Source organism: Oxyura jamaicensis, chromosome 1, assembly GCF_011077185.1.
Source record: "Oxyura jamaicensis isolate SHBP4307 breed ruddy duck chromosome 1, BPBGC_Ojam_1.0, whole genome shotgun sequence".
NCBI classification, from domain to species: domain Eukaryota; kingdom Metazoa; phylum Chordata; class Aves; order Anseriformes; family Anatidae; genus Oxyura; species Oxyura jamaicensis.
This window is the reverse complement of record NC_048893.1, coordinates 136,348,899-136,375,524: the sequence shown is the minus strand read 5'-3', so window position 1 is coordinate 136,375,524 and position 26,626 is coordinate 136,348,899. Positions and strand designations below refer to the sequence as shown.

General features: G+C 37.2%; 1 protein-coding gene across 1 annotated transcript in view; it reads left to right on the top strand.

Annotated features, from left to right (window-relative positions):
* Positions 1-23,541, top strand: part of VWA3B (von Willebrand factor A domain containing 3B) — a 68,222-nt gene extending 44,681 nt beyond the window's left edge. The window contains 11 exon segments of the mRNA XM_035315457.1: positions 753-868; positions 4,530-4,580; positions 5,655-5,871; positions 11,332-11,446; positions 12,470-12,594; positions 13,446-13,583; positions 14,114-14,211; positions 18,802-19,043; positions 21,806-21,808; positions 23,233-23,351; positions 23,353-23,541. Coding sequence (XP_035171348.1) covers positions 753-868; positions 4,530-4,580; positions 5,655-5,871; positions 11,332-11,446; positions 12,470-12,594; positions 13,446-13,583; positions 14,114-14,211; positions 18,802-19,043; positions 21,806-21,808; positions 23,233-23,351; positions 23,353-23,448 — 1,320 coding nt within the window. The 3' untranslated portion in view covers positions 23,449-23,541.
* Positions 23,542-26,626: the final 3,085 nt, after the last annotated feature.

The window sequence follows — 26,626 nt, the reverse complement described above, 5'->3', positions numbered from 1 at the left end:
CTCCCTCAACAGTGAGGGTTATCTTTCTGTTATCATTTTCCGCACTTTTCTCTGCATTTTTAATTGTACTACAAAGTGTATGAGTTGCTATTTTATAATGAATTTGGCTTATGGAAATGCCAAGTTGTAAGCTTTGAAAGGTATGGAGGTTCCTGATTCTGACCTACCTGGTCAGGTTCCTAATCCTTATTGTGATCAATTAAGACTAGTTGCAGTGAGCAATATCCACCTTGTTCACTCTTTGGTGACCAGTGCAGTAGCCAAAAATCTCTCTTGCTTTGATCCTCTAATTCCTTAGAAAATATGGTCCTCCAGAATGAGAGTATTAAATACACTTAAATAAGTAACTGCCATATCTGTCTGCTATATTTATATTAATATGATGAGTGTTGCTTTAAAGCAGTACAGTCTGGAATATGCTTCTGTCCCTTCTTTCATTATTAGAGTGATTTTTTTTGAGAGTACTGGTTTAGTTGAAATTAACTAGTAGTTAATAAACTTGAGTTGCCTTGTCTTACAATAATTGATTTGCAAATTTATATGTAAAGTGATTATATCATTTCACAAGATGTCTGTCATTAGCTGCTGTTCAGTGGCCATTTCTTTGAGGTGCTCACAGCTTTGTTTCTGCAGGCGTTCAATGTTCCTTCTGTCTGTTCTGATCCTTGTACACAGACTCATTGCCATTCTTTTATTCTGATAGAGGAAAATTTGTTTGATAAATAACGTCTTCGTCTTTTATTGTGTCATAGATTTTACCATTGGCCCATTTTAGCAACAAGAAGGGGATCACACTCATTAATCCTCAGGCAGTGAATCTTGATGCCTATAAAGAGAAGCTGGAAAAAGCAATTAAATCCTATGAAAGGCAAGTCTACTCATCAGAATTGTATCATACTTGCAGTCTAATTTCAGATTTTTCTTATGTAGTGGATACTTGCATACGCATTCTTTGGTTGATGCTGGAAATTCCATACATTGACAAAATTTAACCAACCATTAACCTATAGGAGAAATGTTTATGTTCTTCACAAAAATGCATCATAATAACAATAAATAATAATAATAATTAAAAAACAGATAATAGACATGGAGATAATCAATATCTTCGTTGTACATATTTTATTTGGTCAATGATTTTTTATTTTTTTTTACTTCTGGGAGTAAATGTGAAAGCAATTTTTGCAGGTGAGGGAACACCTAAACATATAGTGGTGGCAAGACCTTAACCGACAATTACGCTTCTAAATCCATAGACTGGCATTTGAAGTAGTGGCCTTTTTTCTGCTGCCAGCTGCCTAGCACCTAACTGTTGTTGCAAGAGTATAACTGAGGCACATATAAGATTATAGGATCAGGGAATGGTTTGGGTTGGAAGGGACCTTAAAAATCATCCTTTTCCAATCCCTTGCCATGGGCAGGGACACCTTATCCAAGATGAGGTTGCTCAAAGCCCCATCCATTCTGACCATGAACACTTCAGGGATGGGGCATCCAGAGCTTCTCTGAGCAATCTGTTCCAGGGCCTCACTGTGCTCGTAGTAAAGAATTTATTTCTAATATCTAATTTAATTCTGTCCTCTTTTAGTTTAAAACTGTTACCCCTTGTTATAGAATCATAGAATGGCTTGGGTTGGAATGGACCTCAAAGGTCATCTAGTTCCAACCCCCCTGCCATAGGCAGGGATGCCACCCAATTGTCCTAACACTACACTCAGAGGCCCTCTCCAGCTTTCCTGCAGGCCCCGTTTAAGTACTGAAAAGGTGCTATAAGGTCTCCCTGGAACCTTCTCTTCTCCAAGCTGAAGAACCCCAACATTCTCAGCCTCTCTTTGTAGGAGAGATGCTTCAGCCCTCTGATCATACTCATGGCCCTCCTATGGACCCACTCCGACAAGTCCATGTCCTTCTTATGCTGGGGGCCTCCAGAGCTGAATGCAGTGCTCTAGGTGGGGTCCCACAAGAGCAGAGTAGAGGGAGAGATTCACATCCCCGGACCTGCTGACCATGCTTCTTTTCATGCAGCACAGGACATGGTTGGCTTTCTGAACTGCAATTACACATTGCCAGCTCACATTGAGTTTTCATCCACCAGTACCCCTAGGTCCTTCTCAGGGCTGCTTTCAATCCCTTCCTCCACCCAGTCTGTATTGGTGCTTGGGATTGCCCCAAACCAGGTGCAGGACCTTGCACTTGGCCTTGGTGAACGTCATGAGGTTTGCATGGGTCCACCTCTCAAGATAGTGACCATTTAAATTAAATTTAATTCAATATTTTGAGAAGGAGATATGTGTTGTACTTATTAATTAAATGTTGGTAAGAACATATTAGAATTAAAAAGGGCAAGGACATCAGATCTCTGAGTTATATCTTAACCTTGATTTGGCTTTGTGCAGTTTTTTTGATGAAATGCAGTTATTTGACTACTGATATCATTTAGTAACTTTATAGGACCTTTGATTAGAATTGTTTTAATAAATGAGATGTCTTCTCATGCTGTATTTTAATAACATTTACAGATGTAATTATTTTATATGACAAAAAACCTTGAAGACAAGTGTTTAGTCTTTCTTTTTTGATGAAAGCCATTGAGATCCTTTAAGTTTTTATTTTCTCTGCAGCAATATGATAATGTCAGTTCTTTTTTAAACATGTAATAGCTCTCTTTTTCATTCCCACTTCCTCTTGCTAAAAGTATATGTCTTTTGTGGTAAAAATCAAGAATTATGATTTGAAAATGCTGCTTGCTGTGTCTAATATCAGTGGAATTCAGTGAAGAAAAATCTGTTATTATTTTGTTATTGAGACAATGCTGTTATCATCAGGCTGATGAAGAACTTAGAGAAATCTAGATTTCACCTCATTTTGACAGGAAGATGGGCAAGTGGTATATTTTTGACTCACTTCTGAAGAATTTTTGAGGTTTTCATTGCTGTGCTATACTACTGAATATTTAATATTTGACTTCAATTTTGAGGAAAAGAAAAGATGTTTTCTGATTAAACACCGATGATCTTTTCCTGAGCAGCATTTTCACAGTGCTATCCCATGTCTCCTTAAAACTTTGGTGACAGATAATAGAGTTAACTTATCTTTACCACCATATGAATGGGTAATGAATGAGGTATATTTACAACAGAAAATCATTAACAACGTAAAAAGGACTTCTCATTGCTTGTACTCTACATGTGAAAAAGCAAGCCAGTCAAATTTGTTTTGCTATAAATGCAACACTGCTTTTCCAGTAATTGATTTTGCAAAGGCTGCAGTTCAGTTTTGTGAATAGTGACTAGTTAGAAATCTATTCTGACATCTGTAGATGAGACAATATGTCAGAGCATTCCGTTTCAAGAGTGGAAGCAGGCATGACAATATCTTCCCTACATATAGATTGACCTCAGCATCAAATTAAGAGGTGAAAAAGTGGTGAGGGCAGAAATTTCGTACTCCAACAAAGAGAGTATTGAAGGTGAAAAAGGCCAAGAGCTTTAAACTATGTATGATCTTGTATAGCTAGAGGCATTTACGAATTAGTTGGTTATGAGTGTGCGCATTGAGAAGCATGAAATAGTCAGTGGAGCATGCTGAGACTGCAGATTGTGAATGAACTGTAATTTATATTCTAAAAGTGCTTGGTTTTGGTTTCTCGTAGATAAAATTAGTCAACAAGAAATTGATATTGAAAATCTGGTGTTAATGGCCTTTTTAAATACTCAACAGTAAAACTAGCATGGTTTTAAAAGTCTAATGGTTGCGATCTGAATTTTTGCTAACAATGAATCTGTTCTTGCATTTCCAAAGGGAGCGCATTTTTCTATAATTACAGCAATTAGGATCATTGGTAGAGGTTTATTTCTGTAGTGTAAAATGAAGTAATTGAGTGATGGCTTAATTATTTTAGAAGCTAATAGAGAAAACTGTGAGCTAGATGACCTAATAAGAGTTTATGATTTATGTGTAAAAGCAAAAGCAGAAGGTTTAGTGATGCTTTTAAAAGATTTCAGCACTATAGTCCTTTGGGAGTATCACTTCTGTTTTCCTGTCAGTAGTTTTTCTGTAGCCAGAATTTAATTAATCAGAAACCATAATGGCACAATGGAGAGGTTATCTTAGCAGAAAAAAAAATAATTATCATTGCTCTCCATGAGTCTTTAGGCTACAGTTTTCTGAAACTGTTTAATTGGAGGAACTTAACTGGCATTAATCACTTCTGTTATTTGATTTATCATGCTGGTGCTGAATAGAACCATCCATACAAAATCTCGTCAGGAAAGAGCAGTGATTGCCACTAATCCTTCGATGACCCTGAAATAGTCATGTTGCTACTTGATGGAAGATGCTGTTTTCCCATCTTCTCTTGCAGTTGATAATTTCATAGCTGAATGATAAGTACACAGTTTAACAATACAGCGCTCTTGGAATACAAATCAGTGCAGATATCTTAGGAAACTGTGTTTATTTGCTGTCTGGAGATCATCAGATGCACAAGGAACTCCATTCCCTCAAAACTGCTTTGCTTTCTTTTATAGGCGCCTAAATCTAGTTATCTGGAGAGCGCTATCTCAAGAGGAAAGAGACAAGTAAGCTATCACTATTTGGTTTTCTAACTTAGCTCTGAAAGGCTGCTCATAAATGTTTGACATTTCTTTTTATCACTATTTCTTTAAACAACATGTTTTGTTTTCAGATTTTTCATGCCTGTACCTTAGCTGCAAAAATGTGTGTGTGATATGTAGTGATACTAAATTCTGGACCACCTTCTTGCAGTGTTGAGTATCTTTAAAGGGAAGGACTTGCATTCCATTTGAATAGTGGTAGTCTATTCTTGATCAGTGTTGAGTGACAGTGCCTTGGGAGGGCAGCATGTCATTGCCTTTGGCATCATGTTAGATCTTCTCTCATCCAGTAAAGAGCACCTCAGTGTCTGGTTTTTAAATTATAATAAGCACCTTTACCGCTTGCGCTGTAACTATGTATCACAGTGAAAATTCACACTACTTTAACTGGGTTGTTTCTGTATATTGATTTTGAAAACTGGAGACTAAATAAACAAGACTGGCATCAGTGAAGTTAGCATCTGTTTACTTCAAAGAATAATGTGAAAATCAAATAATCAAAACTGAATGGGTGGGAAATATTCTAGGCAGAAAAATAGGAATGAAAACGAGAATGCTTGAGACTTCAGCTAATGAGCCAAATTACAGTGTTCTGTCATCAAAAAGGAGAACAGTTTTGGGCAAAAACCCATTCTGATGCAGAAAGGAAGTGAAGCCTATTAAACAAAAGAGCAGCATATAATTAAAAAGAGGGAATAGATGTTTGCTAATTCAGACAGTGAGGTATAAGGTGTAGAAAGTTGATAAGGTGCCTTAGGTACTCTAGGACATCTAAAATGGCATCAAATGCCTATGCTCAGCCACTTAAATTGCTCTGTCGATGTCTTTTCTTGAGATGCAGTTTGGCCAGATGCGGTTGTTTGATTAAACACAATAGTAGCTAGCTGAAATACAACAGCTTGTGTCACACACAAGATAAATTGCATTTATTTGATGTTTTATTCTGCATTTAAATTTTGAATGTTGTGATTCTATTTGTAAAGTACTGTCAAAATTTATCCTACATGTAATTACAAATCTATTTATTTATTTTTAAAGATTTAAAGAAGATGGCCCAGTTCAATATATGGACCATAAGGAAGCTTTGTTGGAGGCTTTAGAGAACTTGGGATGGCCAATTTCCTATGAAGATGTAATATTGTTAGAAGATGAGATACTGGCAGCATTAACATATATTCAGCAGGCCTCTGATCTCCAGGAAGCTGTCAAAAAGGAAATTGAGAAGAACTCAGAATTACACAGCAAAAATAAAAAGGTACAGATTGGAAGGGCTTTTTTTTTTTTTTTTTTTTTTTTTTTTTCTTTCCAGATACTCATCTTCAGTATGTGCTTCTGCAGTAATTTTGTTCTGTGGAAATAACTTATAAACTAATGTGATGCTATACAAATAGGGAGAGGAAAACAGCTAGTTAAAAAGGTAGCAAGGCTTCATGACTCTTTGGAAGTACTGGTAAAGCAGAACTTCTGCAGCTGAGAGCACCACAGAAATCAAGCCTCTTTGAAACAAATCTGAGCTAAATATCATTATCTCCTCTGCAAGCACGAGAGAGATATATGAAAGGAGAGTTTGAAGAGATATATGAAAGCCAATCATGATATAAGATTTGTGTTTGGATTAATATCAGATAAACAGGGATAAAAGATCTTGTAATGTCAGTGGTTCATTGTAATCTTCTGTGGCTACCTGTCTTCTAAAAGATGGGGACAGGGGCTGAGATTCAGCTCTGTACTTAGACACTGAAATTTAGCTGTCCAATAAAGTTATTTTGATTATTGATTTATCTCTGCCAGATTATATCCCAGTATAAGAGTAGCAGAAACCTGTTCATATTTCATTTGTTCACTCTGTAATTTTGCTGTTGCCTTGAAACACCAATGTGTACTTTCAGACATGACGTGATTAACATTGTGCAATCACTTATCCTGAGTCAACCTGCTTTAGGAGCCTAATCAGAGCACCATCTTCAGTAATTGCTAATCTGCAACTGAAAAGCTTTAAGAGTGAGAGGCAGAAATGCAGATGTAATTAGAATTCTGTTTATGTGGCAGAAAAAAAAAAAAAAAAAGAATAAAAGTAAGCAAAAAACTCTGGAGCCTTTTTAAAATGCTGCCGGAGTCTTTTCCAAGTGTGATTTCTATCTACAAAATCGGTATAAAAAAGTAAAGTTCCAGATGAAATACATTACATTACTATGAGGAAATAGCAGATATGACACTGAATGAAAATTACCATTGTAAGATAACAGAAAAATCCCAGTTATCCTGGAAGTCTACTTGACAAAGCAGACTTCTAAATTGTTTTTTTTTTTTTTTTTTTTTTTTCTTCCTAAACTCAACCCCTTTATTTTTTAGCTTTTAAGGGTTCTTAATTACTTTCACCACTTCTTAAATTAGTAATCCTTTTTGGATGTCCTTGCTATGTGAGCTTTCTGTTTAAGCCTACAACTGAATTAATGGTCTGGTTATCCTCCCTCTGTGCTCTGACCTTCTCTGGGAGTTGTGGTCAGGCTGCTGTGTTTGCTTATGTCTGAGAAATGTAGGCTATGTCAGTGCCTTATTGAAAGAGGGTGAAGTAGACATCTCTCTGCACAGGGCATGAGATGACAGAAGACCTCTAGTGATGCAAGAAGTAAATGCTTTGGGAAATGAATAAACATATTTAATTATTATCAAGCAAAATATAAAACACTGAAAATTAATGATTACCTAATTGGAGGGCAAATTGTAGACTGTATCTTGTTTTACTATTTTTATTTCTTTCTTTTTTTTTTTTTTTTTACTGTACAGAGTAAAGCATGTGCTGACAAAAATCTTCCTCTTCAAGCTGGCACAGGGTTTTCATTTACAGATGTTAAAAAAATGAGGAATCTATCATTTTATTTGTTCTAATAAGTAACTGCTTTGACTTAAAATATTTGTATTTTACACTTGCTAGGCATAACAAACAGCCATCATTTTTTATGATTTTTCTCACTGAATTATAAAGTTGTTTACGACATGTTATTTTCACCTAGTAAAAGGATGTGTTCAGGGTCCTCTATCCACTTCTCAGTAGACCACTTCAGGTCTACTGGGGTCCAGGCATTACTATTCTTCAGCCACAACAGCTTCCAGGATGTTTTTTTGCATCCTGTTAATGGCCATCACTTTTTCATGTAAAATACTTCTTTCCCCAAGTGTCATAATCTTGCCTTTGGGCGTAATGAAGAACATTTCTCCTCATACTAAATATTTCTGTTTCTACACATCAATAGCCATCTAATTCTGCAGACAGAGAAAGCTGAATTCATTACTAAGGATCCACTCTAATTAAGAATACATTTTTTAAAGTACTGTGCTTCCCTTAGGATAAGCTGAAATGTGCAAGACTTAAGCTTGTTTGTGACCCTGTTGAATGGTCACCATGTAATAAAAAAATTGAAGTGGTTAATAAGCATAGAGAGTTCTGTAAAGCTTGTTTATTTGGGTGGAAAGGGACCTCTAGTGGTTCACTGAGTCCATTCTTTCTGAAAAATGTTTCATATTTGATTTAATTATTCCTAATGAAATATTTATAGCTGAGAAATGATTCTTTACAAGAATGGAAATTCTGCATTTCCCCTGGCAGTTTCTTCTATTTCCTGGTGTCCTAATTCTTACACTCCTCATTCTTGCACACTACTTAAGGATCACTAATCACTGTCTGTTGATACCTCTTTTGTATTTCATATGCTTCCTAAGCAGCTTGGCATCTCCTACCTTAGTTCTTGTGCCTCTTTGGGGAAACAAGGCAAAACAAGCATCCCAAAAAGCATAACAACAAAAAAGTTATAAGGAATTTTAATAATTGCCTAGAAATGTTTCGTCAAATTTTCCAGTCATCAATAGAGGAATATGATGGACAAAGTGGACAAAGTGTGTAGCTAAAAAAGGTAGGATCTGTGATAAAAATGGATTGTAGTCTATACAGAACAGGCTCATTGCCACCAGCAGCATGGGAAGAACAGAGGTGGTTTGGTTCTGGAAGCATGAGGTTTGTTTAATGCCAAAGTTAGAGCCAGAGTCTGCTGATATTCTTCCTATCCATTCTCAATTACAGTAGGAAGGTGCAAAAGCTAATCTATTTGAAAGAGAATTTTAAAATACAGCAGCTATCAGCTGTGGGAAACAAAGTCAGGTTCACCTCATGTGATCTCATGTATTGCCTTCAACAGAAGCAGAGTTAAACAGGGTGGGATGTGATTCAGATGGGGCTCTTTTGTAACTACAATACTGGACAATGTTCGATTCCAGAAATGGGCACTCTGAGAGTGCCTGGGTCAATTGCCCCAACTACCTAAAGGCTGCACGGTAGTTAGGAGAGATGGATTTCACTTCACAAGGTCTTTCTGAGCCACCTGAATTTTGCACTGCTTGGAGCCCTCCCTGGGGGTGCTTGCACAGCCTTTAGTAGTTGGGTTAATGCAGACTGCTGGAAGTTGCCCAAGTTATTAGTCAAGCATTACAAATTAGTTAAAAATAAATATTCAGCACCAGCTGTCCCTCTGGAGCCTGAGGAATTAAGTAAATGGTTTACCCAAATACCTTTTTGTGTCGGTGGAGTTGGAAGTCTTTGCACTCAAGCCAGACTATGTTAGGTTTTACTTTAAGCAGGCAGCTAAGTCCCCTGTGAAAGGACTTTGTTTTAGACTCAGTTTGAAAAACAGAGGTGTTGATATGTTATATTCTATAGGGATAAAGAGTAAACCAGAAAAAAAAGAAAAGCAAAACAAAACAAACAAACAAACAAAAAACCCAAACAGGTATCTCCCATTTAAAATACCTCCTTGCCTTTTTGTTCTGCTTTGCTTTGCTTATTTTGGGGATTTTTTATTTTTATTTTTTTTTAGGATCCTGTATGATTTTTATGTGGGAGATTGGGAAAAAGAGTTTGTAATAGTTACAGTGAAACTATTTAGTAAAGGTTGTTCCTATCTTTTGCATCATAATCGCTTGTTAGGGAAAACCAAGTATCAAAACCAAATATACCTTTTTTAGGAAGAAAATCTCATCAGACAAGGAAGCAGATCATACTCACCTAGTATGCAAGGTTTTTTTAGGACCATATGGACTATGGTTGTTTTTCAGAAATACAGTTGATAAATGGTGCGTAGATATATGGAAAAGCTTGAGATTTCAGACTGTATGTTTTGTTACTTAGTGGAGTTGTAGTAGAGATGGATGCTTGCAAATTGTTTATGAGGTGAGTTAATAAGTAAGTGCTTTAGAAATTAACAGGCAAAAAGTAATTTACTTCATGTTACACTTGCTTATAATTTATATTTAGAAGCATTATCATAAGCAGTATGGAGAAAATAATAGACATTCAAGAATTAATGTGCTATTGTGGAAGCAAATACAAATGACATTGTTATTCTAGAGGATGGTATATATAAAATATACCTTCAAAATACTGGGATTACAGACTTGTAAATGTTAGAAAGAAAAGGATTTTATATAATCATTTGTCTTAGGTTTTTCAGGAAAACAAAATGTATTCTTTCACATTCTGATATATACACACAATACCCAGATCCTCTCAAAATGTGTAGTGAGAGGTACCCTGAATGGGAAGAAATTTTTTTCTTCTAGAAAAAAAAGGGAAAATGATTCAGGATTATGTCTTATTTTAAAGGTAACAGTAAGACCCTGTGAATTGTGAATATGAGCTATAAAAGGCTTTAGGGTAGAAGAACATAATTGTAAAGTAAAGTACTCGAAAGCTGGGAAAGCCAAACAGTATATTTCTATGTAAAGCCACTTGTGATTTGTGGTAGTCTAGCTATTTTTCATATCCTTTGATTTCTACGATGCCATGCCTCGGTAACTGCACGAGATCCATTGTGCTTTTTGCATTCTTTATTCAGTTACTGCTAATTGCAGTCACTGCCTTCAACTAGGACTCGAACCGGTGCACATACACCCACCCCTTGGTATTTCTATCCTCACCATCCAGTGCATGGTCCCCCAGACTTCATTTAGGAGCAATTTGACAATATGATTTGGTCTTCTGTAGTCTGGGGGGTTGCCCTCCAGAGAGAAGAACACTAACTAAAAGGACAGAATGATGGACATTGTTAGCTCCATAAAATGTGATTTAATATTTCGCTAAGCTGAAACATTTAAAATTTTTTGAAAAATTTAGTTTTGAATTTATAGTTTGTAAATAAACATTTTCCAGACACTTCATTTTTTTTAATTTAAATTTTTGATTCTGTATTTGATATTTTTAATCAGTCATTCCATACAGTGCTAACCTTTATGAAAGTAAGGTAACTGTGAAAACCCACCTATCTGTGTGAGATGTTCGATTGTTCTGCAAAATCATTAGATTTTTCTTTAGCTCATTCTTGAATATGAATTGTCCAACTTTGTAAGTTATTTCCTAGGAAAACAGCAGCCAGAGCCATAATTCATCAAGGTAAATTTCTGCCTGAATATCTAAAAGTCCAGGTATCATTATGACTATATTAAACAAGATTTAATAGTGAAAACTCTTAAGTAGTCTTATTCCATGAGCGCTTTCTGTCATGAACTTGTTCTGTTTATAACTATGCTGAATATTTTAAATAATCCAATTTACTGTGAATCAACAGAGTTTATTGCATTATATTGCCTAATCTTAGTTGGTTCCAAAGGGTAAGTTCAGGCTGGTTGTTGTGAAAAAATATATATATATAATTGTGTCAAATTACAGAGACTTGAAGAGGAAACTGTGAAGACAAAGTCTAAGAAAACACTAAAAGACAAAGTCACTCTCAAAAGCCAAAAGGTGATTGCAAGATCAGACGTCACAGGATTTTATTATCCAGGTATGTATTTTTGTCCACATTTAAAATATTTTTTAGAGTTTCCTAGTACTGATAAAACATTACTTTAAGTTGTGTTTGGCATTGGAAAACAATGTTTCATTTCTACAGTTTTATTTCTGTTCTTCAAACCGTTTCATTTCTATAAGAAGAGTGTGGAAGAAACTAATTTTAAATAACAGTAGCAGAAAGTATTATAGAATCACAGATTGGTTTGGTTTGGAAGGGACCTTAAAGACCATCCAGTTCCAACCCTCCACTTTGTGCAGGGACACCTCCCACTAAACCAGGTTGAACGTATCCGCCTATTCCTCTTTGATGCCTCCATCAATTGTTTTTGTTGAGCATTTGTCAAAGGTTGAGATTTTGGGTGCATTCAAAGAATTCACTAAATGATTTTGCCTTTCTGTTGAGCTTTAAGCCAGAATGGTTATTAGGTAAAAATGTGTTCTGTTTTTTCTTAATGAATAAATCATACTTATAAGAAGGCTTTGCTATGGGAAAAAGAAAGTACCTTGGCCAATTTTTCTCTTTTCATGTTCTTTTGAATCTTGGATAGCCGTATTTTTGTGCTTGCTCTGCTCTCTCCATTTAGAAAGAGGAATTTGAGGCAGAGAATATGGAGGGAGTGTATGCATGTGTAGTCAGGAAGTCCATTGTTTTTGTGTTACCTTCACTTGTGTTTTTTTTTTTTTTAAATTGTGTATTTTATCTGTGATAATAGATTTATAGTGAACGATCAGCCACCTGATTGTCTTACAAATGTCATGCCCGCACTAGAAAATTATTCTTTGTTTTAGTTTTATGGTGTTATTTAGAAAGCTTAGTAAGACTATTTTTTTCAGTTACAAATTTCTCTTCAGTCCTGATACAATTTATCCTGGCTAAATGAAAATGGAGAATGGATAGTATAGATATGTTTGCCTTCAGTGTTGTATGGCAGTCTACAGATTTTTATATATATATTTTTTTTCAAAAGGGGTAAAAGAAAAATCATGTTAACATTTTATTATGTTGTTCTTTTAGGAACTATGACAAAGAATATCAGTTCTACCTGCACACTTGTTGACTTAAGCCATGGGGAGACTTGGATTGTACCTCTGAAGTTCATTATACCTGTGGGAGGTGGTATGCCATACACATATCTGCAGGTGAAAAAATTAATATTTTTTATGATGGCAAATACACATTTGGAATTTCGTCCCCTTGGTTACATACAGAATAAATTATAGTTTTTAAAATATATAATTTTAAATGCATTATTTCTTTTAAAGAAGAGTCTATAGTGAGAGTAGTATCTCCATTTCCATGTTATTTTCAACACACTATTTTTTATTTGTTTGAAGTGATATTGAAAATTAGTCATATTGATTGTAATTTTATTCCTTTTTTTTATGAGAAGTTTGTATTATTTTCTTAGTAGAACATGAGTATTTGGCCACCTGAAGAACAAATGGAAGATATTTACAAGCAAAATGTATTGTTTCCTCGTTCACAGATTAAGAACTGGGGAGAGCCCTTTATACACAATGCAATGTATAGCAGGTTCTAACCATATAATTTGATGTAAAGAAAATTGCAACTTCCACATTCATTTTAAAAAATATTTTGTATAAATCAGTTACATATGCAATCCTCTAAAATTCCTGAGGTTAGTTTAAAAGCTTACTAAAAATGTGGAAATTTGAGCAGAGCTAAAAGGGATGAAGAACTGGAAGAGTTTTCTCATTCTGTTCAAATAGTTAGTTGAGCCCTAGTGCATGTGCTAGGCCTTTGTCCTTTATTTTTGCTTTGTGTTCTCCCCTGATTCAATCTGGGGAAATGGAAATTATGAGTACATGCAAGGACTGAATTCATCTCCTTTCCTTTTAAAGATCCATATTAAACCATGGGAACATATTAGAATGATGATTTATGTATAAATATCTTAGTATTTGCCTTTTAAGTCTTGTAAAACTCACAAGTTACATGGTTATTGTTAACCAAAGCTTTCCTGGTGCAGGTCGGAGACTATGTATTTGCCAGAACTGGGACACAGACAGGAAACTATTATTATGTGCCTGCCATTGTCATAGCAACACCAAAGAGTGTGAATGTGGGTGCTAAACGCTACACAGTTCTGATGTTTGACAACAGGAAAGTAAGTAAGCTTACGAGAGGAAACCAATTTGACAATGGTATTACCAGCATTCTAGTTTTGATGAAGCAGGTACAATTTTCTAGGCTAATGAGCCCACTGTCCCATTCCCTGTCTCCAGCTAACCAAAGTAAATGAGATTTCAGGGCTTAATGAAGAGCCCATGCAATAAACATTAAAAGTGAAAGTCTGTAGGATAATTATTCTTAAGCCAAGTACTATGCTTTCCTCTATAATCCATTTGGTGGCTTTCACAAGCTCCATGCTGCTAAAATGAGAAATACAGAGTTTTTAATCACAGTCAGTACAATCTTCAGTTCATTTCATTAGATTTGTTTGTTTATAAGCCATTAGGATAATTTCACTGTATTTTTCATAGTGCAACATTAAGAGAAAGTATTTTGTACTTAAATTTTTCATTTTTAGAGGCTGATTACAGTTGCATTAAAGCAGTTGGCTTTTTATACATATATTTCTTCATTGTTTCTGAGCTTTAGATGTAAATTAGATGAATGTTGATGGTATTATTGCAGGAACACTGTGTAAGAAGTGGGCTTATTAAAATCAGCCAAACGAAGTATGCCTTTTCCTGTCAGTACATAAGAATGATGCAGAAGGTGGATTATACAATGTGAGTATGCTTGAACCTAAAAATAAAATAGTTATTTTACATGAATCTTAAATATTGCACTTTTGGTTCAACTATGCTGTCAGGTTTCCATATATACTACTCTAACTACTGTTGTCATGAACTGGTTTGCTCTAAACTTGCAGCCAAATTATTTGACCCACATGCCTGTGTAAGAGAAGAGCCTTAACTATCTGTTTCACCATTTTATTATCTGGCGATTTGTTGCCCTGTTTTCACTTTGGAAACAATGAGGGTGTGTTATGCTTGAAGCTTAGCAATATGAATTTGTTAGAGGGTTGCTGAAAGGTGATATGTAGTTTTGATTTGTCAAAGACTGAGCCTTTATTTAAGATATTTATTATGATATAAAGCTGTTCATGAAATCACAAGTTGTCTCTCAGATATTGAATCTTCTACTGGGCTTAAATCTGAGGAAAGATGGGAAGAGAGTGCATAGGATGAATATGAGCCCCTACTTACGTACTGCAGAATTTATGTACAGCAGGGATAACATTTTTCTGGTGTGAAATGTGTGGTGAATGTGCAGTGGTTCCAAGCGACTGTGGATTATTCTTTCATTTTTATAAAGTTCTAGGTTAATCCGTTTGAAATAGCATGGGATTGTGATAAACTTCACAGCATCAGCAGTGTGACAGACAGCAACAACAGATCTCACAAAACAGTATAAAGTCAGAAGAATCATCTGTGGATATTTCCCCAAAATATAATCCCAGCCTCCTGCAATTTATGATTTAAAGATTTTTCTAAAGCAGAATTGGAGTCTCTGGATTAAACAGACCTTGATGGATTTTTCTTCCATGAATTTGTGCAGGAGTTAGTTTATGTGAGGGAAACATAGGCTTTTGCTTTGAATCTTCCATCAGCCTTGATATCCCATAGGGGCTCCAGGCTCAGTCCATGTATATCAGCTCATCATTGGCATTGCTAGCAAGGAACCTCATCAATGGAGATTTCTTCTATAGCGTTTGCGTGAACAGGACAAATCCCACCTTTAAAGGGAATTTTAAAAGTTCTTCATCTTTACTGAAATGTTCTCATATGAGGGCCAATGTTAAATATATACATATATAAATGGTGAGTGGCCAAGTGCAAAGTCCTGCACCTGGGCTGGGGCAATACTAAGCACAAATACAGGCTGGGTGGAGAATGGTTTGAGAGCAGCTCTGAGGAGAAGGACCTCAGGATACTGGTGGATTAAAAACTCAACATGAGCCAGCAGTGTGCATTTGCAGCCCAGAAAGCCAGCTGCATCCTGGGCTGCATCAAAAGAAGTGTGGCCAGCAGGTCCAGGGAAGTGATCGTCCCTTTCTTACTTCACTCTCATGATACCCCACCCAGAGTCCTGCATTCAGCTCTAGCACTCCAGCACAAGAAGGACATGGAAGTATTAGAGCGAGTCCAGAGGAGGGCCATGAGGATGATCAGAGGGCTGGAGCACCTCTCCTATGAAGACAGGCTGAGGGAGTTGGGGTTGTTCAGCCTGGTGAAGATAAGGCTCCAGGGACACCTTTTAGTGGCTCAACAGTACCTAAAGGGGGCCTATGGGAGAGCTGGTGAAGGACTCTTTGTCAGTGCGTGTAGTGATAGGACAAGGCATAATGGCTTTAAACTAGAAGAGGATAAGTTTAGAGCAGTTAATTGGAAGAAATTCGTCACTCAGAAGGTGTAGAGACCCTGTCACAGGCTGCTCAGAGAAGCTGTGGATACCCCATCCCTGGAGGTATTCAAGGCCAGGCTGGATGGGGCTTTGGGCGACCTGGTCTGGTGGGAGGTGTCCCTGCCCATGGCAGAGGGGTTGAAATCAGATGATTTTTAAGGTCTCTTCCAACCCAAACCATTCTGTGATTGTATGAGTGTACCAGCAGTGGGCTGATCTGTGGATTCTGTGAAAATGAAAAAAAAACAAAACAAAACAAAATGAAACACAACATTAATTCAAGCCTTAAGTCAGTGGTTCTCACACAACTTCTAGTAATGATTCCACTGCTGTTTGAAAATCCCTCTTCCAGATTACATATGGATTTACTTTTGAGTGAAAAGAGACTTGGCTACCATCCTGGAAACCTAAATGTAATGATTTCCTATGTAATACATACAAGCAGAAGAGGCAGAAATATAACTGAGCTGAGAAATATAATTGAGTCTTTCCCTTCCAGTGAGAGTTGTATTATATTCTAAATGAGATACTGTATCTAAATACAGTAAGGTATTACTAAATGCAGCAATAAGAATGGCTTCTATTCTATATGTTTTTTTTTTTTTTTTTAACAATTAATTTCTTTAACATGAAATTTAGTATTCATTATCCAAACAGACTTTATTGGCAAGCTGACTTGCAATTGTTATGTACAACTGATAAGAAAATGGAGTTATTCACTGGTAAACAGAGGGATTCTGGAAAACTGACTGAACTGTATGCGCTACATTTTTGGCAAATTAGAAATCAATGTATTCATTAAACCTAAATTTTAGATGAAGTGATATCAAACTTGGCATATGTCTCAGTAGAATAGTATGTAAAGCTGCATATTCAGTTCATATTAGTTGTGAATTTATATATTGTGTTTCCAGCTTGTAAACACTTGTTTGGTTGTATAAACACCAAATATATTTATGACACAAAGTCGGGTGGGAGTGTTGATCTGCTCAAGCGTAGAAGGCCTCTGCAGGGGGCTCTGGATAGACTGGACCGATGGGGCCGGGTCCTGCACTTGAGGCATAACAACCCCATGCAGCACTACAGGCTGGGGGAAGAGTGCTGGGAAGAACTGTGCTCACTGGGCCTCATCCCCTGGTTGCCTTGCATGTCCTATGAATATATTTCTCTCATTTTTCCCCATTATATATAATGTCTATTTCTGCTGAATTTTTAGTTTCAAGAATTGACAATAGAAGCCTAGTACTCTAGAAGTTTTATAGGCAAGAGCCTTTTAAATTTTCCATGAAGAATCATAAATTTCCCTGCTTGGAGCTGTAATGCTCTACTGTAAATTGCTTTGTGAGGTATGGACAGACAGTTGCTGACAATGCACTCACTAATTCAGAATATTCTCCTTCTGCTTGTAACATTTTCAGCTTGGTTTTGAGTTCTCTGTAGAGCCACGTGTTTGTGAAGTGAAATCCCATTCTTCTTTTGCTTAATATGTTACTGTAGTATCATATAGACATACATGATGTTCTCCTCTGGGCATTGACTACATTAACTCAGTGGCTGCATGATAAAAAGCCAGCACTGGCTATGATTTTACTTTGTATTTGTTTCTTTCTGTAACCAGCATGCTGTGTTGAATGATTGTTTTCCTTTTATGAGAAGGTTTGCATTCAAAGCCATCAGACAACGGTTTCATTAGTTGCACATTATCTAGTTACTAATGTTAGCAACGCTGTGGCAGTGATCCAGCCCAGATTGAGTTGACGTTTCCATTAGAGCCCCCACTTTTCAGGGAGCACGGAAATGCGCTTCCAGCTGAAATGTACTATTTATTATTTCTATTATTTCAGGCAATGCTGATATTAGAAGCTCAAAGCAAGATGATTCTTTTGTGCTAAGTCCTTCCTGTAGAAGTAAGGAACCAAAAAGTAAAACGGACAGCCCAGGCTACCCTGTTGACAGGGAGTGCACATGGGAATTATATTCCAATAGCTGGTCTAAATCTTCAGCTCTGGGTTTTTTGGGATTATCCTTTTGATGGTTGTTTATGTGGTGTGTATTTGTGGTCATGTTTTATTTGTTAATCTTTACAGGTACTAATATAGATCTCATTTTAATGAGATGCTAGCATCTGCTTGGGGTGTTTTCCTGTTGTCACAGTAGAAAAAAAAAATATTATGGCAGAAGGACTCTGCAAATATAACTGTCAAATTCCATACACAAAATAAAATACAATGTGCTCTGGGCCCTCATCATAAAAGACAGTTGTTGCCTAAATCCTGTGTAGAGTCACAAGGTAGACAGAACTAGGGACCAGACAGAAAGGTATTTAGGGCCCTTTCTTGTATGATAAATACAATTTATCATATATATAAATACAAATAAATACAATTACTATGTCAGTAAAGCTGGGTGCCAAAGTACTTGTTTCAATTTTACTTAATTTCTGATGATCTGGGGTTTAGTGCAGTCAAGGAGACATCTGTAACTGTATTTTGCATTATAACTATTCTGGAAACTTTAGAAAGTTCAAGAGTGGGGTGGGAATGGACTCTATGAAGAATATGAAGTGTATCAATTCTTGCTGAACTGTATTAGAATTGAGGTTAACAGGAACACTGTCCGTAATTTTTAAAGATAAATAATTGTATGCAACAGTTTAGCAAGGTATATAGTATCCTCAGAAATAAAACAGAAACTGTGCATGCTATGTTTTAGGTTATTCTTTCCTTATTTTATAGCTAAAAGGGAAATGGAATTGTAAGATGCTTAAGCCCTGTCAAGTGCTCAAGAATATAAGTCCTTCTCTTGTCAGCACTGTGAAATGTGGGAGAGGGCAAAATCTATACCATGTTAAAAAGGATTTAAAATAGTATATGATAGGTGAGCTTAGTGCATTTCCTTCTTTAACTTTCTAGCCCAGATAAAGACACCCTGAAGCCATATCTACACTCATCTTTGGAAGATGAAGGAGGAGATGAAGCAAGCAGAAGTGTTGTGAAAGAAGATAGAGGAACACAGAAAAAGAAGAGGAGAGCAGAGGACAAAGGACATGCCAGGGGGAGGATGTTGGACTCAGATGATCTTTTGATTGTCTCCAGGAGGGAAATAAAACAAAGAGAAAGAAATTCACTGCCTAGCAATGAAGAAGAATTTAAAGGTAACTAAAAACTCTGGAAAAATCATGAATATTGGGGACTAAACAGATCTCGTAGGCCTTTAGTTTATCCCCACAAAAGGAACAAGGGTTCTGCATTATCTTTCCAGGGTGTTGGACCAGCCTGTTTTCCCTTATCCCATGTGATGGGGTTCTTCCACTTCCTTTGGAAACCCTTCTTAATGCTGATCATTCTCTGCATATTTCCACAGCAAAGGGAAGAACTAAATAAAGCATGTTCTGGCATATGCTGCCTTAATTTCCATAACATTTGTAGGATCAGTGAAGATGCAGTAATATCAACCTTAGTACCTGCTAGCAAGCAGAGTATAAATTGAAATCCTTTTGTTACTTGTTAGATTAAAGGTACATCTATACCGCTGACATTAAATTAGCACATAGTTTAGAAAATAAATTGCTTTTAGTGTCTGAGCTTATTAATTAATCCCCATTAATTATTTACTCACAGAAGTTGTGGATTATAGAGTCACTCAATTATCATGTTGTCAGTGTACTTGATTTAGGTCCTCTGTACTTTTCTTCTATGTTCACAGTCATCTTTTAATAATCTTCAAATTGTACATATTGAACATTATGGTGCCACTGAATTATATGAGAGCAGAGGCACTGGGTTTTCCCTGTAGCTGTGTGAGAGTCCACAGCTTCCACAGACAGATCTACTTTACTGGAAATGCTCAGTTATCTCAAACTCTCCCCTCTTGGGCATCTAGAGATGCAGATGCTGAGTAAATGTGAAATAATGCTGATGTGATCAGCAAAATGTATTGATTCTATGCCGGCTGAAGGAAAGGTGAAATGAAGACTGTGTCTATCTGTCATTTAAACCTTTCCATCCTTACCAAGTCCTCTCATAGTATTCTGTCAAGACTTCAAGGTGGTATGCAGGTTGAACACGCTGAAGAGGGTTCCCTGTTCTCTTCTGATGGCACCAAGGATGTTGTTGGCTTTTTTTACTTAAATTTATTTCTATTTGCTTATCCTTCTGAGTCTTATTAGAAAGGGGAAGGTCAAAGAGCTGGTAAAGATATTAAGTAATACTATATGGTCATCATCACAGGGTTTCATCCGGCACCTCCTTATATAATCTCCATATGTGATTGTGTATTTATCCTCTCTGGGTATAGATATTTGTTCCATTTTCAAACTATGTGTCCTGGTTTCAGTTAGGACAGTTATTTGTCCTCCTAGTAGCTGGTAGGGTGCTATGTTTTGGATAAGGATGAGAAGAGTATGCTAATGATTTCATAGCATTTTGTATATATAACTTTGTAAACTATACCAAATGTGCAATTGAATCCCTGATAACACACATTTCTTTTGACTATGTGTGTGTTTTAATTATCTTTGGATTGCCTGTTGGAACTCCTCCATGAGTTAATCAGCATGTCTTCCTACTCTCTACAAATGGTTCTGCTGATTGTATGTGTACATTTCTTTATTGTTCCATGAGGAATTAAGTTCTCCTGAACTTTAATGATCATTGCCCAACATAGAGATGGATTTTTCTGCTCACCAAGATAATGTGAATTCAGCAATTCAGCACCACTGTTCTCATATAGGTGGTTGATGAAGCCTTTTATTTCCATGAAGTCTTATATTTCCACAGGGATGAGGGTACTTAGTGATTAATGGAGTATTTTGGGGTGTTTGTGATTTGGTTCGCACTGTGCTAAAATATTTCTCAATGTTAGGAGGAATCAACAACCCTCTCCTATTGTTCCCACTCAGGGAAACAACTCTAACAGAAATGAATAAAGCTTAAGTAGTTGTATTAGTTATTTTAGTCTATATTGGCTTCATTATTATGTGGATGTGTATTTTTGTCTTATTTATTCCAGAACTATTATATTTAACTCATTATTATTTTTATATGCATTCCTGCTGCTCCTATTGTGTTGGCTACTTCTTCAAGTTTATAAGAGAGTGAATGAAGTCCTGGCAAATTGCTGCTAATTTTTAGTGAGCCAAGCAATCTTTGTCTTGGTAGATCTAATGAAACTATCTGATTGAACAAGATCACATATCTTTATTTTCTCTGGTTATTGTAATGATTGTTTTTATAGACACTTTAAAAACATGCACTGAAAAATTCTTTTATTTGCCTTTCTAGTCTTCTCTCTGTTCTATAAGGCCTAAAATAAATGTCCTTTTCATATGTCTCTGGGTTGATTTTTCTAAAGTGGTTATCTAGTAAAAAAATAAAAAAATAAGATCAGAAAACAGTTCTGAGTGTAGTACAGGTGGGATACACAGTAGCAGACTGCAGTGCCTGATGCAGCAAATCATGGCTAACAGAGCCCAAACTTCCTTTTTAATTTATAATGAGGTGTGACTGGAAGCAGTTACACTGATTATTACGATAACTGCCAATATGGGTAGGTGGGAGACTTTTGAAAATGTTAATTTTCTGTCTTTTTCTGCAGCAAATCGTAGTTGCATTGAATTGGGTTCAAGTGTGTAACAGCTGTGGCACCTGGCAGTCTTGGGGATTGGCTGGATTTCCCACAGCAGGATTTCACATTTTTAGCACCCACTTGTTTCCCAGTCTCATTTTCCAGAAAGTTCATTCAACATTTGGAGGAGGCTGTCATTATAAGGCAGTGTTCCCATCTGTTGGTCATGGCTTGTTTAATAAGCAGTTGATGTCAATTCAGCTATGCTTGCATCTGTTACTTAGCGCAGCTGTGTGTTGTCGAGGGCTCCCCCACAGCCTCCAGATTTAGCTCTTGCTTTTCTATTGATAGCACGTTACAGCTCGTCCCAAATGACTCTCTCCTTGTCAGGGTTGTCCGTTCATCTAAAGAGGAAAGTGTGTCAGAGTGGGAGTCATCTGTGCTGCCATAAAGAACGAAACATCATGAAAACAGATGTGCAAGGGAAGAAGGTGTAGTCCCACCGGTGTAGGCATGTGTTAGGGTAGTTGAGGGGGAAGAGAAAAAAACAATTTTTACCAGATTCTGGTAGCAAGACCAGAATGGCTTGTTTTAACATCCTTACAAGGTACATAGGGAGAATGTGCATTGGGTAAGGAAAATAAATGGTTTGTGAATTGTATGTGATGGAGAACACTCATTTAACAGCACATCTTTCGTTTTATTCAAGGTGGCAGTATGGCTGCAGTAGCTTTCAGTGTTTTAGTCCAACAGTTTTTTTTCTACTGCAGAGTACAGACAGACAACCTCAGCTTTTAGGATACAGTCCAGAAATTTCCTGAACCTCACACAGGTGAACTTCAGATCTTAAGTTGCCCGAGGAGAACCAAAATGCTCCTTCCATGTATCTAAATGGTGATGTTGTGCATGTATAAGACAATTTTCAAAGACGCACTTCTGATTTTTAAGCCTTCAGCTTCAGATTCTTCAGTGGTTGCCAGGGATGACTGACATTTCTAAAACCAGTCATACTCATACCTCATACTCCCCATGTACTCTGTCTGTGTTGTTTCTTCCCACCCTCTATGCCACGTCTTTGTTCTTCAGCTACCTCCTGCAGTTTTGTTTTCCACTATATAGGTGTTCCTTACGTGATCATTTAAAACCAAATAATGCCCTCCCCCCAAACCCAAACTGAACATAAAGAACTATGTGACGCAAAATAGAGTATACAGCTTGGTTTACTTTATTCATTTTTCCTGTTTATTGTTGTTGGTTTTTCTCTTTCATTTTTCCTCCTGCTTCTGGTCTTTTGCCATTCTTTCATTATATTTATAATTTTTTGTGCCATAAGAGTGCTTAGTGGTCAGTGGTCACATTAAATATGATTGTAACAAGGGACTTTTCAGCCACGCAGTATTGTCAATAGCAAACCAGAGAAGCTGATCGTGGTCATACTGGGTCCATGTAGCCCAAAGTCCTGTCCCCAGCAGTGGCCAGGAGATGATTCCTGAGGAAGAGACCAGAGGCTGGCATGTGAATACCTCAGCGACAGGCTTAGAGAATGATAATACTTAAAAAGCATACTGGCTTGAACGTGGGAGGATGAAAGAAAAGAGCAAAGCAGTGTAAGGCCTAGTTACACAAAACTACTGTGCTGTGACCATGGTCATAAAGTCATTTGTTCCGTGATAAATTTCAGTGTGTGGGTGTTTGTGTGGGCGGGGGTTGAGCTGTTATATCTGAGCTCATGGAGGGTCACTATTCTCTCTCACTAAAGAGTACCTCTCCTCCCTTAGCTTCTTCCTCCATTTCATCATCCTGGTGTTCATCAAGGTGTCAAGCTCTGCTGTCGCCAAGTGCTTCAACTCCCAGCTCACCAGAGCATCCCTGGTGCTTGCACCGTCCTGCTGTAGAAAAGTCTCCAGAGCATGGTAAAAGCAGCACCATCAGAATTATTGCTGCCGACCCAGAGCAGCAAGGATTGGCAGGACAGCCTCAGCATCTCTGCATAGAGCAAAGGAAGCTACAATAATAATATGATAGCACCTACAGCTGTGAGATGTTACTTCTTGAATCAGAAATAAACTGACTAGCCAATGCTAAAATATTTATGATTTTGCAGGCTTACTTTGGAGGTATGAGAGAGAAACAGTGTCAGAGGTGCAGCTGTGCTGCTGAATAGTATCAAAATTAGAAGGTTCTCTGTGTAACAAATGTAACATGGTATTCACTTTGGCAGACACGGCATTTGAAGTGGCACAAGGCAGGGGGGACATAGCGTGTTTAGGGTGAAGGTGCAGAGCTTCCCAAGAAGGTGTTCCTGTCTTGGTGGAGAAGAAGGAGAACAGCTCATCAACTGCCTTGTCTAGATTTCTTTTTTTTTTTTTTTTTTTTTTTTTTTTTAATATTTTCCCTAACACAAACTTCCTATTTCTTCTTTTTTCTTTCTACTAACTTCTAACACTCTTTTATATCCATTTATTATCTATTCCCTCCCTGGGGTGATGTTTAATATGATTTGGATGAAGAGTCGAGTACTATTGTCATATATGTTTAGCATGTACTTTATTAAGCCCCTTGTTGTATTCAGGGGTGTTAACTTGAATATTCGTTTTACACATAAGGAAGCAGAAGGTTTCACTTGGGCACTACGGCCTTCAAGATTCTGTTCTGCCACAAAAACAGGGCCATCCCACCAACATGAGACTCCCTCCTTCAGAGACCTCTCCTACCAAGCTTGTGGACCTCCATCCACCAAGTCTGTAGAAGAGATAAACAAGAACATGCTGATCACTTCCCCTTTGCCCAAGGTTGGTGCTTATCAGTGATGCTAACAAGTCTGACTTTTCTCCAGTCGAGTTACAATATATACAGGTGTATATTGTATTGTACATATACACCTGTCTGTATTGGTGTATATATTGTACCCAGTGGTCTGTCTATATTCAGTGAATTTCATCTTTTATGGTAGCCAATTTAATCACAGATCATTCCTTTTTGTTTTGCTTTGTTCCATGTACATGACACATTTAAAATTGAGTTTGACTGCTAGGATATTCTTCTGTTTCGATGAAGCAGTATTATTGTAGGTCTTTTATTTTCCTTTATTACCTCCTCTACAATTTGATTCTTTTCTTTTTAGATGGCTTTCTTAGCTGAAGAATATTCTTAGATTAGTGTTGCATTATTGTTGCATTTCACATATCTTTCTGAATGAATTAGCAAATATTAGATTGCTGCATGATTAAACAGAGAGTAATAGACACAATTTCACAAGTCAAATTGCTGCCCACACCTCCTGGCTCCTTCGCATACCTGGAGTGTATCAGTACTACTGCAGTGACAAGGGTGTTGTGCTAGCCATACCCAGGGACCCTAGCTGATGCTAAATAATTTCCACCTCTGACAAAATGAGTGGTACAGAAACACAGAGAACAATTACTCTGCTCTAGAAAGGTTATTCTATGTTGGGGTTGGCAAGAGCCCAAGCATTTTACCCTGTACTTCTGTTACGGTCTTTCTGTGTGTTTGCATCTTTAGAGTGACAATGAGGAAGCTCCTTCTTTGAATGAAGGATCTGTATTTTGTGCAGCACACTTCTGCAGAGCACTAACTATTTCACTTAATGCAGCAGAATTATGGTAACATGGTGAGAACCTTGATTTTTTGGCCCTGAAATCTAAGAGACAGGACAATGAATAGGACAAAACCAGCAACACTGTCAGATGCTCAGCTCCCACCAAAGGTCTTTCTGTATTGCTAGTACCTTGCTGTGGCGTGGGTGAAACCCTGTTTTGAAATTACAGATGCAGGAAGGTGACATTTGGTTTATAGTGATGCTGGTAGAGACAAGGTGCCACGCTATTTTCAGATGAATGTGTGTCTCCTGCTGCAGGGGAATTAAAAGTACCCTGCTTAATACTCTAGCCTGATTAAGGAAAGACTCAAACCTGGGAAACAAAACAAAACAAAACAAAACAAAACAAAAAAACAAAAAAAACCCTGCAATTCTGAAATGATCTATCTGGGAAGCTGCCGTTTGGATAGTTCATGTTACTTTCTTTTCTGTGGGTCAAACTCCTTACATACGCCAGTAAGTCCTGGATTTTTCTCTTGGAGAATGGAGCTGGCATATACATGGAGTCACAGGGAGTCACTGGACATCTGGTCTACCTGGCGGAAAAGTTGGAAGTATACAACATCCATGAAATTTCAGGACAGGATAGCTCTGAAGAAATATTTCTGTTTTGGATTTAAACATGTAATTACCAATGAAAGGAAAAGTCACATAAATTTCAGCAGAAAAGACGTCTCAATTGAAAGTGTTGAACAGAAAACTGACTTTTTCCCAAAAACTGCTTTTAATCACATGGACTTCAGAATTTAACAACTCATATTTTTAGCAGAAGAAGATGTGCCTCAATCTGACTGACTCAGCATTACTGCTTTGGACATGGATCATTTCACCTACATCTCTTGTGATTACTGTGTATTTGAGGTTGAACATGTGCAGCTCCAATGGTATGAACAAAAGGGAGCACGGGACAATCTTACTTGTGCATCCTGCTCAAGTATCTGCAGATGGATTGCATGCCACGCCACAATGATGAAGACTGGGATCTCCTTGAAAAAATGGCTGAAGAAAACTTACCTTAGAGTTCCTCTGGGTGCAATACAAACTTGTCAGAAATATAGATAGGAGTGTTAACCAAGTGCCTGATCAAAACCAGCAGCACAGGAAGTCTGAATGGTGAATTCTTCTGCATAAAGGGGGCTCATAAATCACTGTTGGTTCATTAGACAACCCACATACAAAAATTGATTTATTATAGAAATATGGAAAGTAATAGATGAGTTCCCTTTTCACTTGTTATTAAGGATCCATATCACCATTTCTTTCTGGGTGTGCAGTCTGACCTCAAGAAGCACCTATCATGGGATAACATTTATTAATTTTCCCTACTGGGGCCTGCAAGGCCTTTCTCCTGCCTACGTTTGTTTAAGTGTTTTGTTGAGTTGTTTTCTACTAAACCTGGGAATTGTCAGGATGATTTATTCTTTTCATTTGAATGCTCTGGTTGGCCTGTTTGCACAACCTGAGCTCTGACTTGAGCTCCGCGCCAATCTGCAGACGTACAGGAGGTTATATTGTCATATGCTTGCTTCTTTCTGCAGATCAGTTTTAAAGAG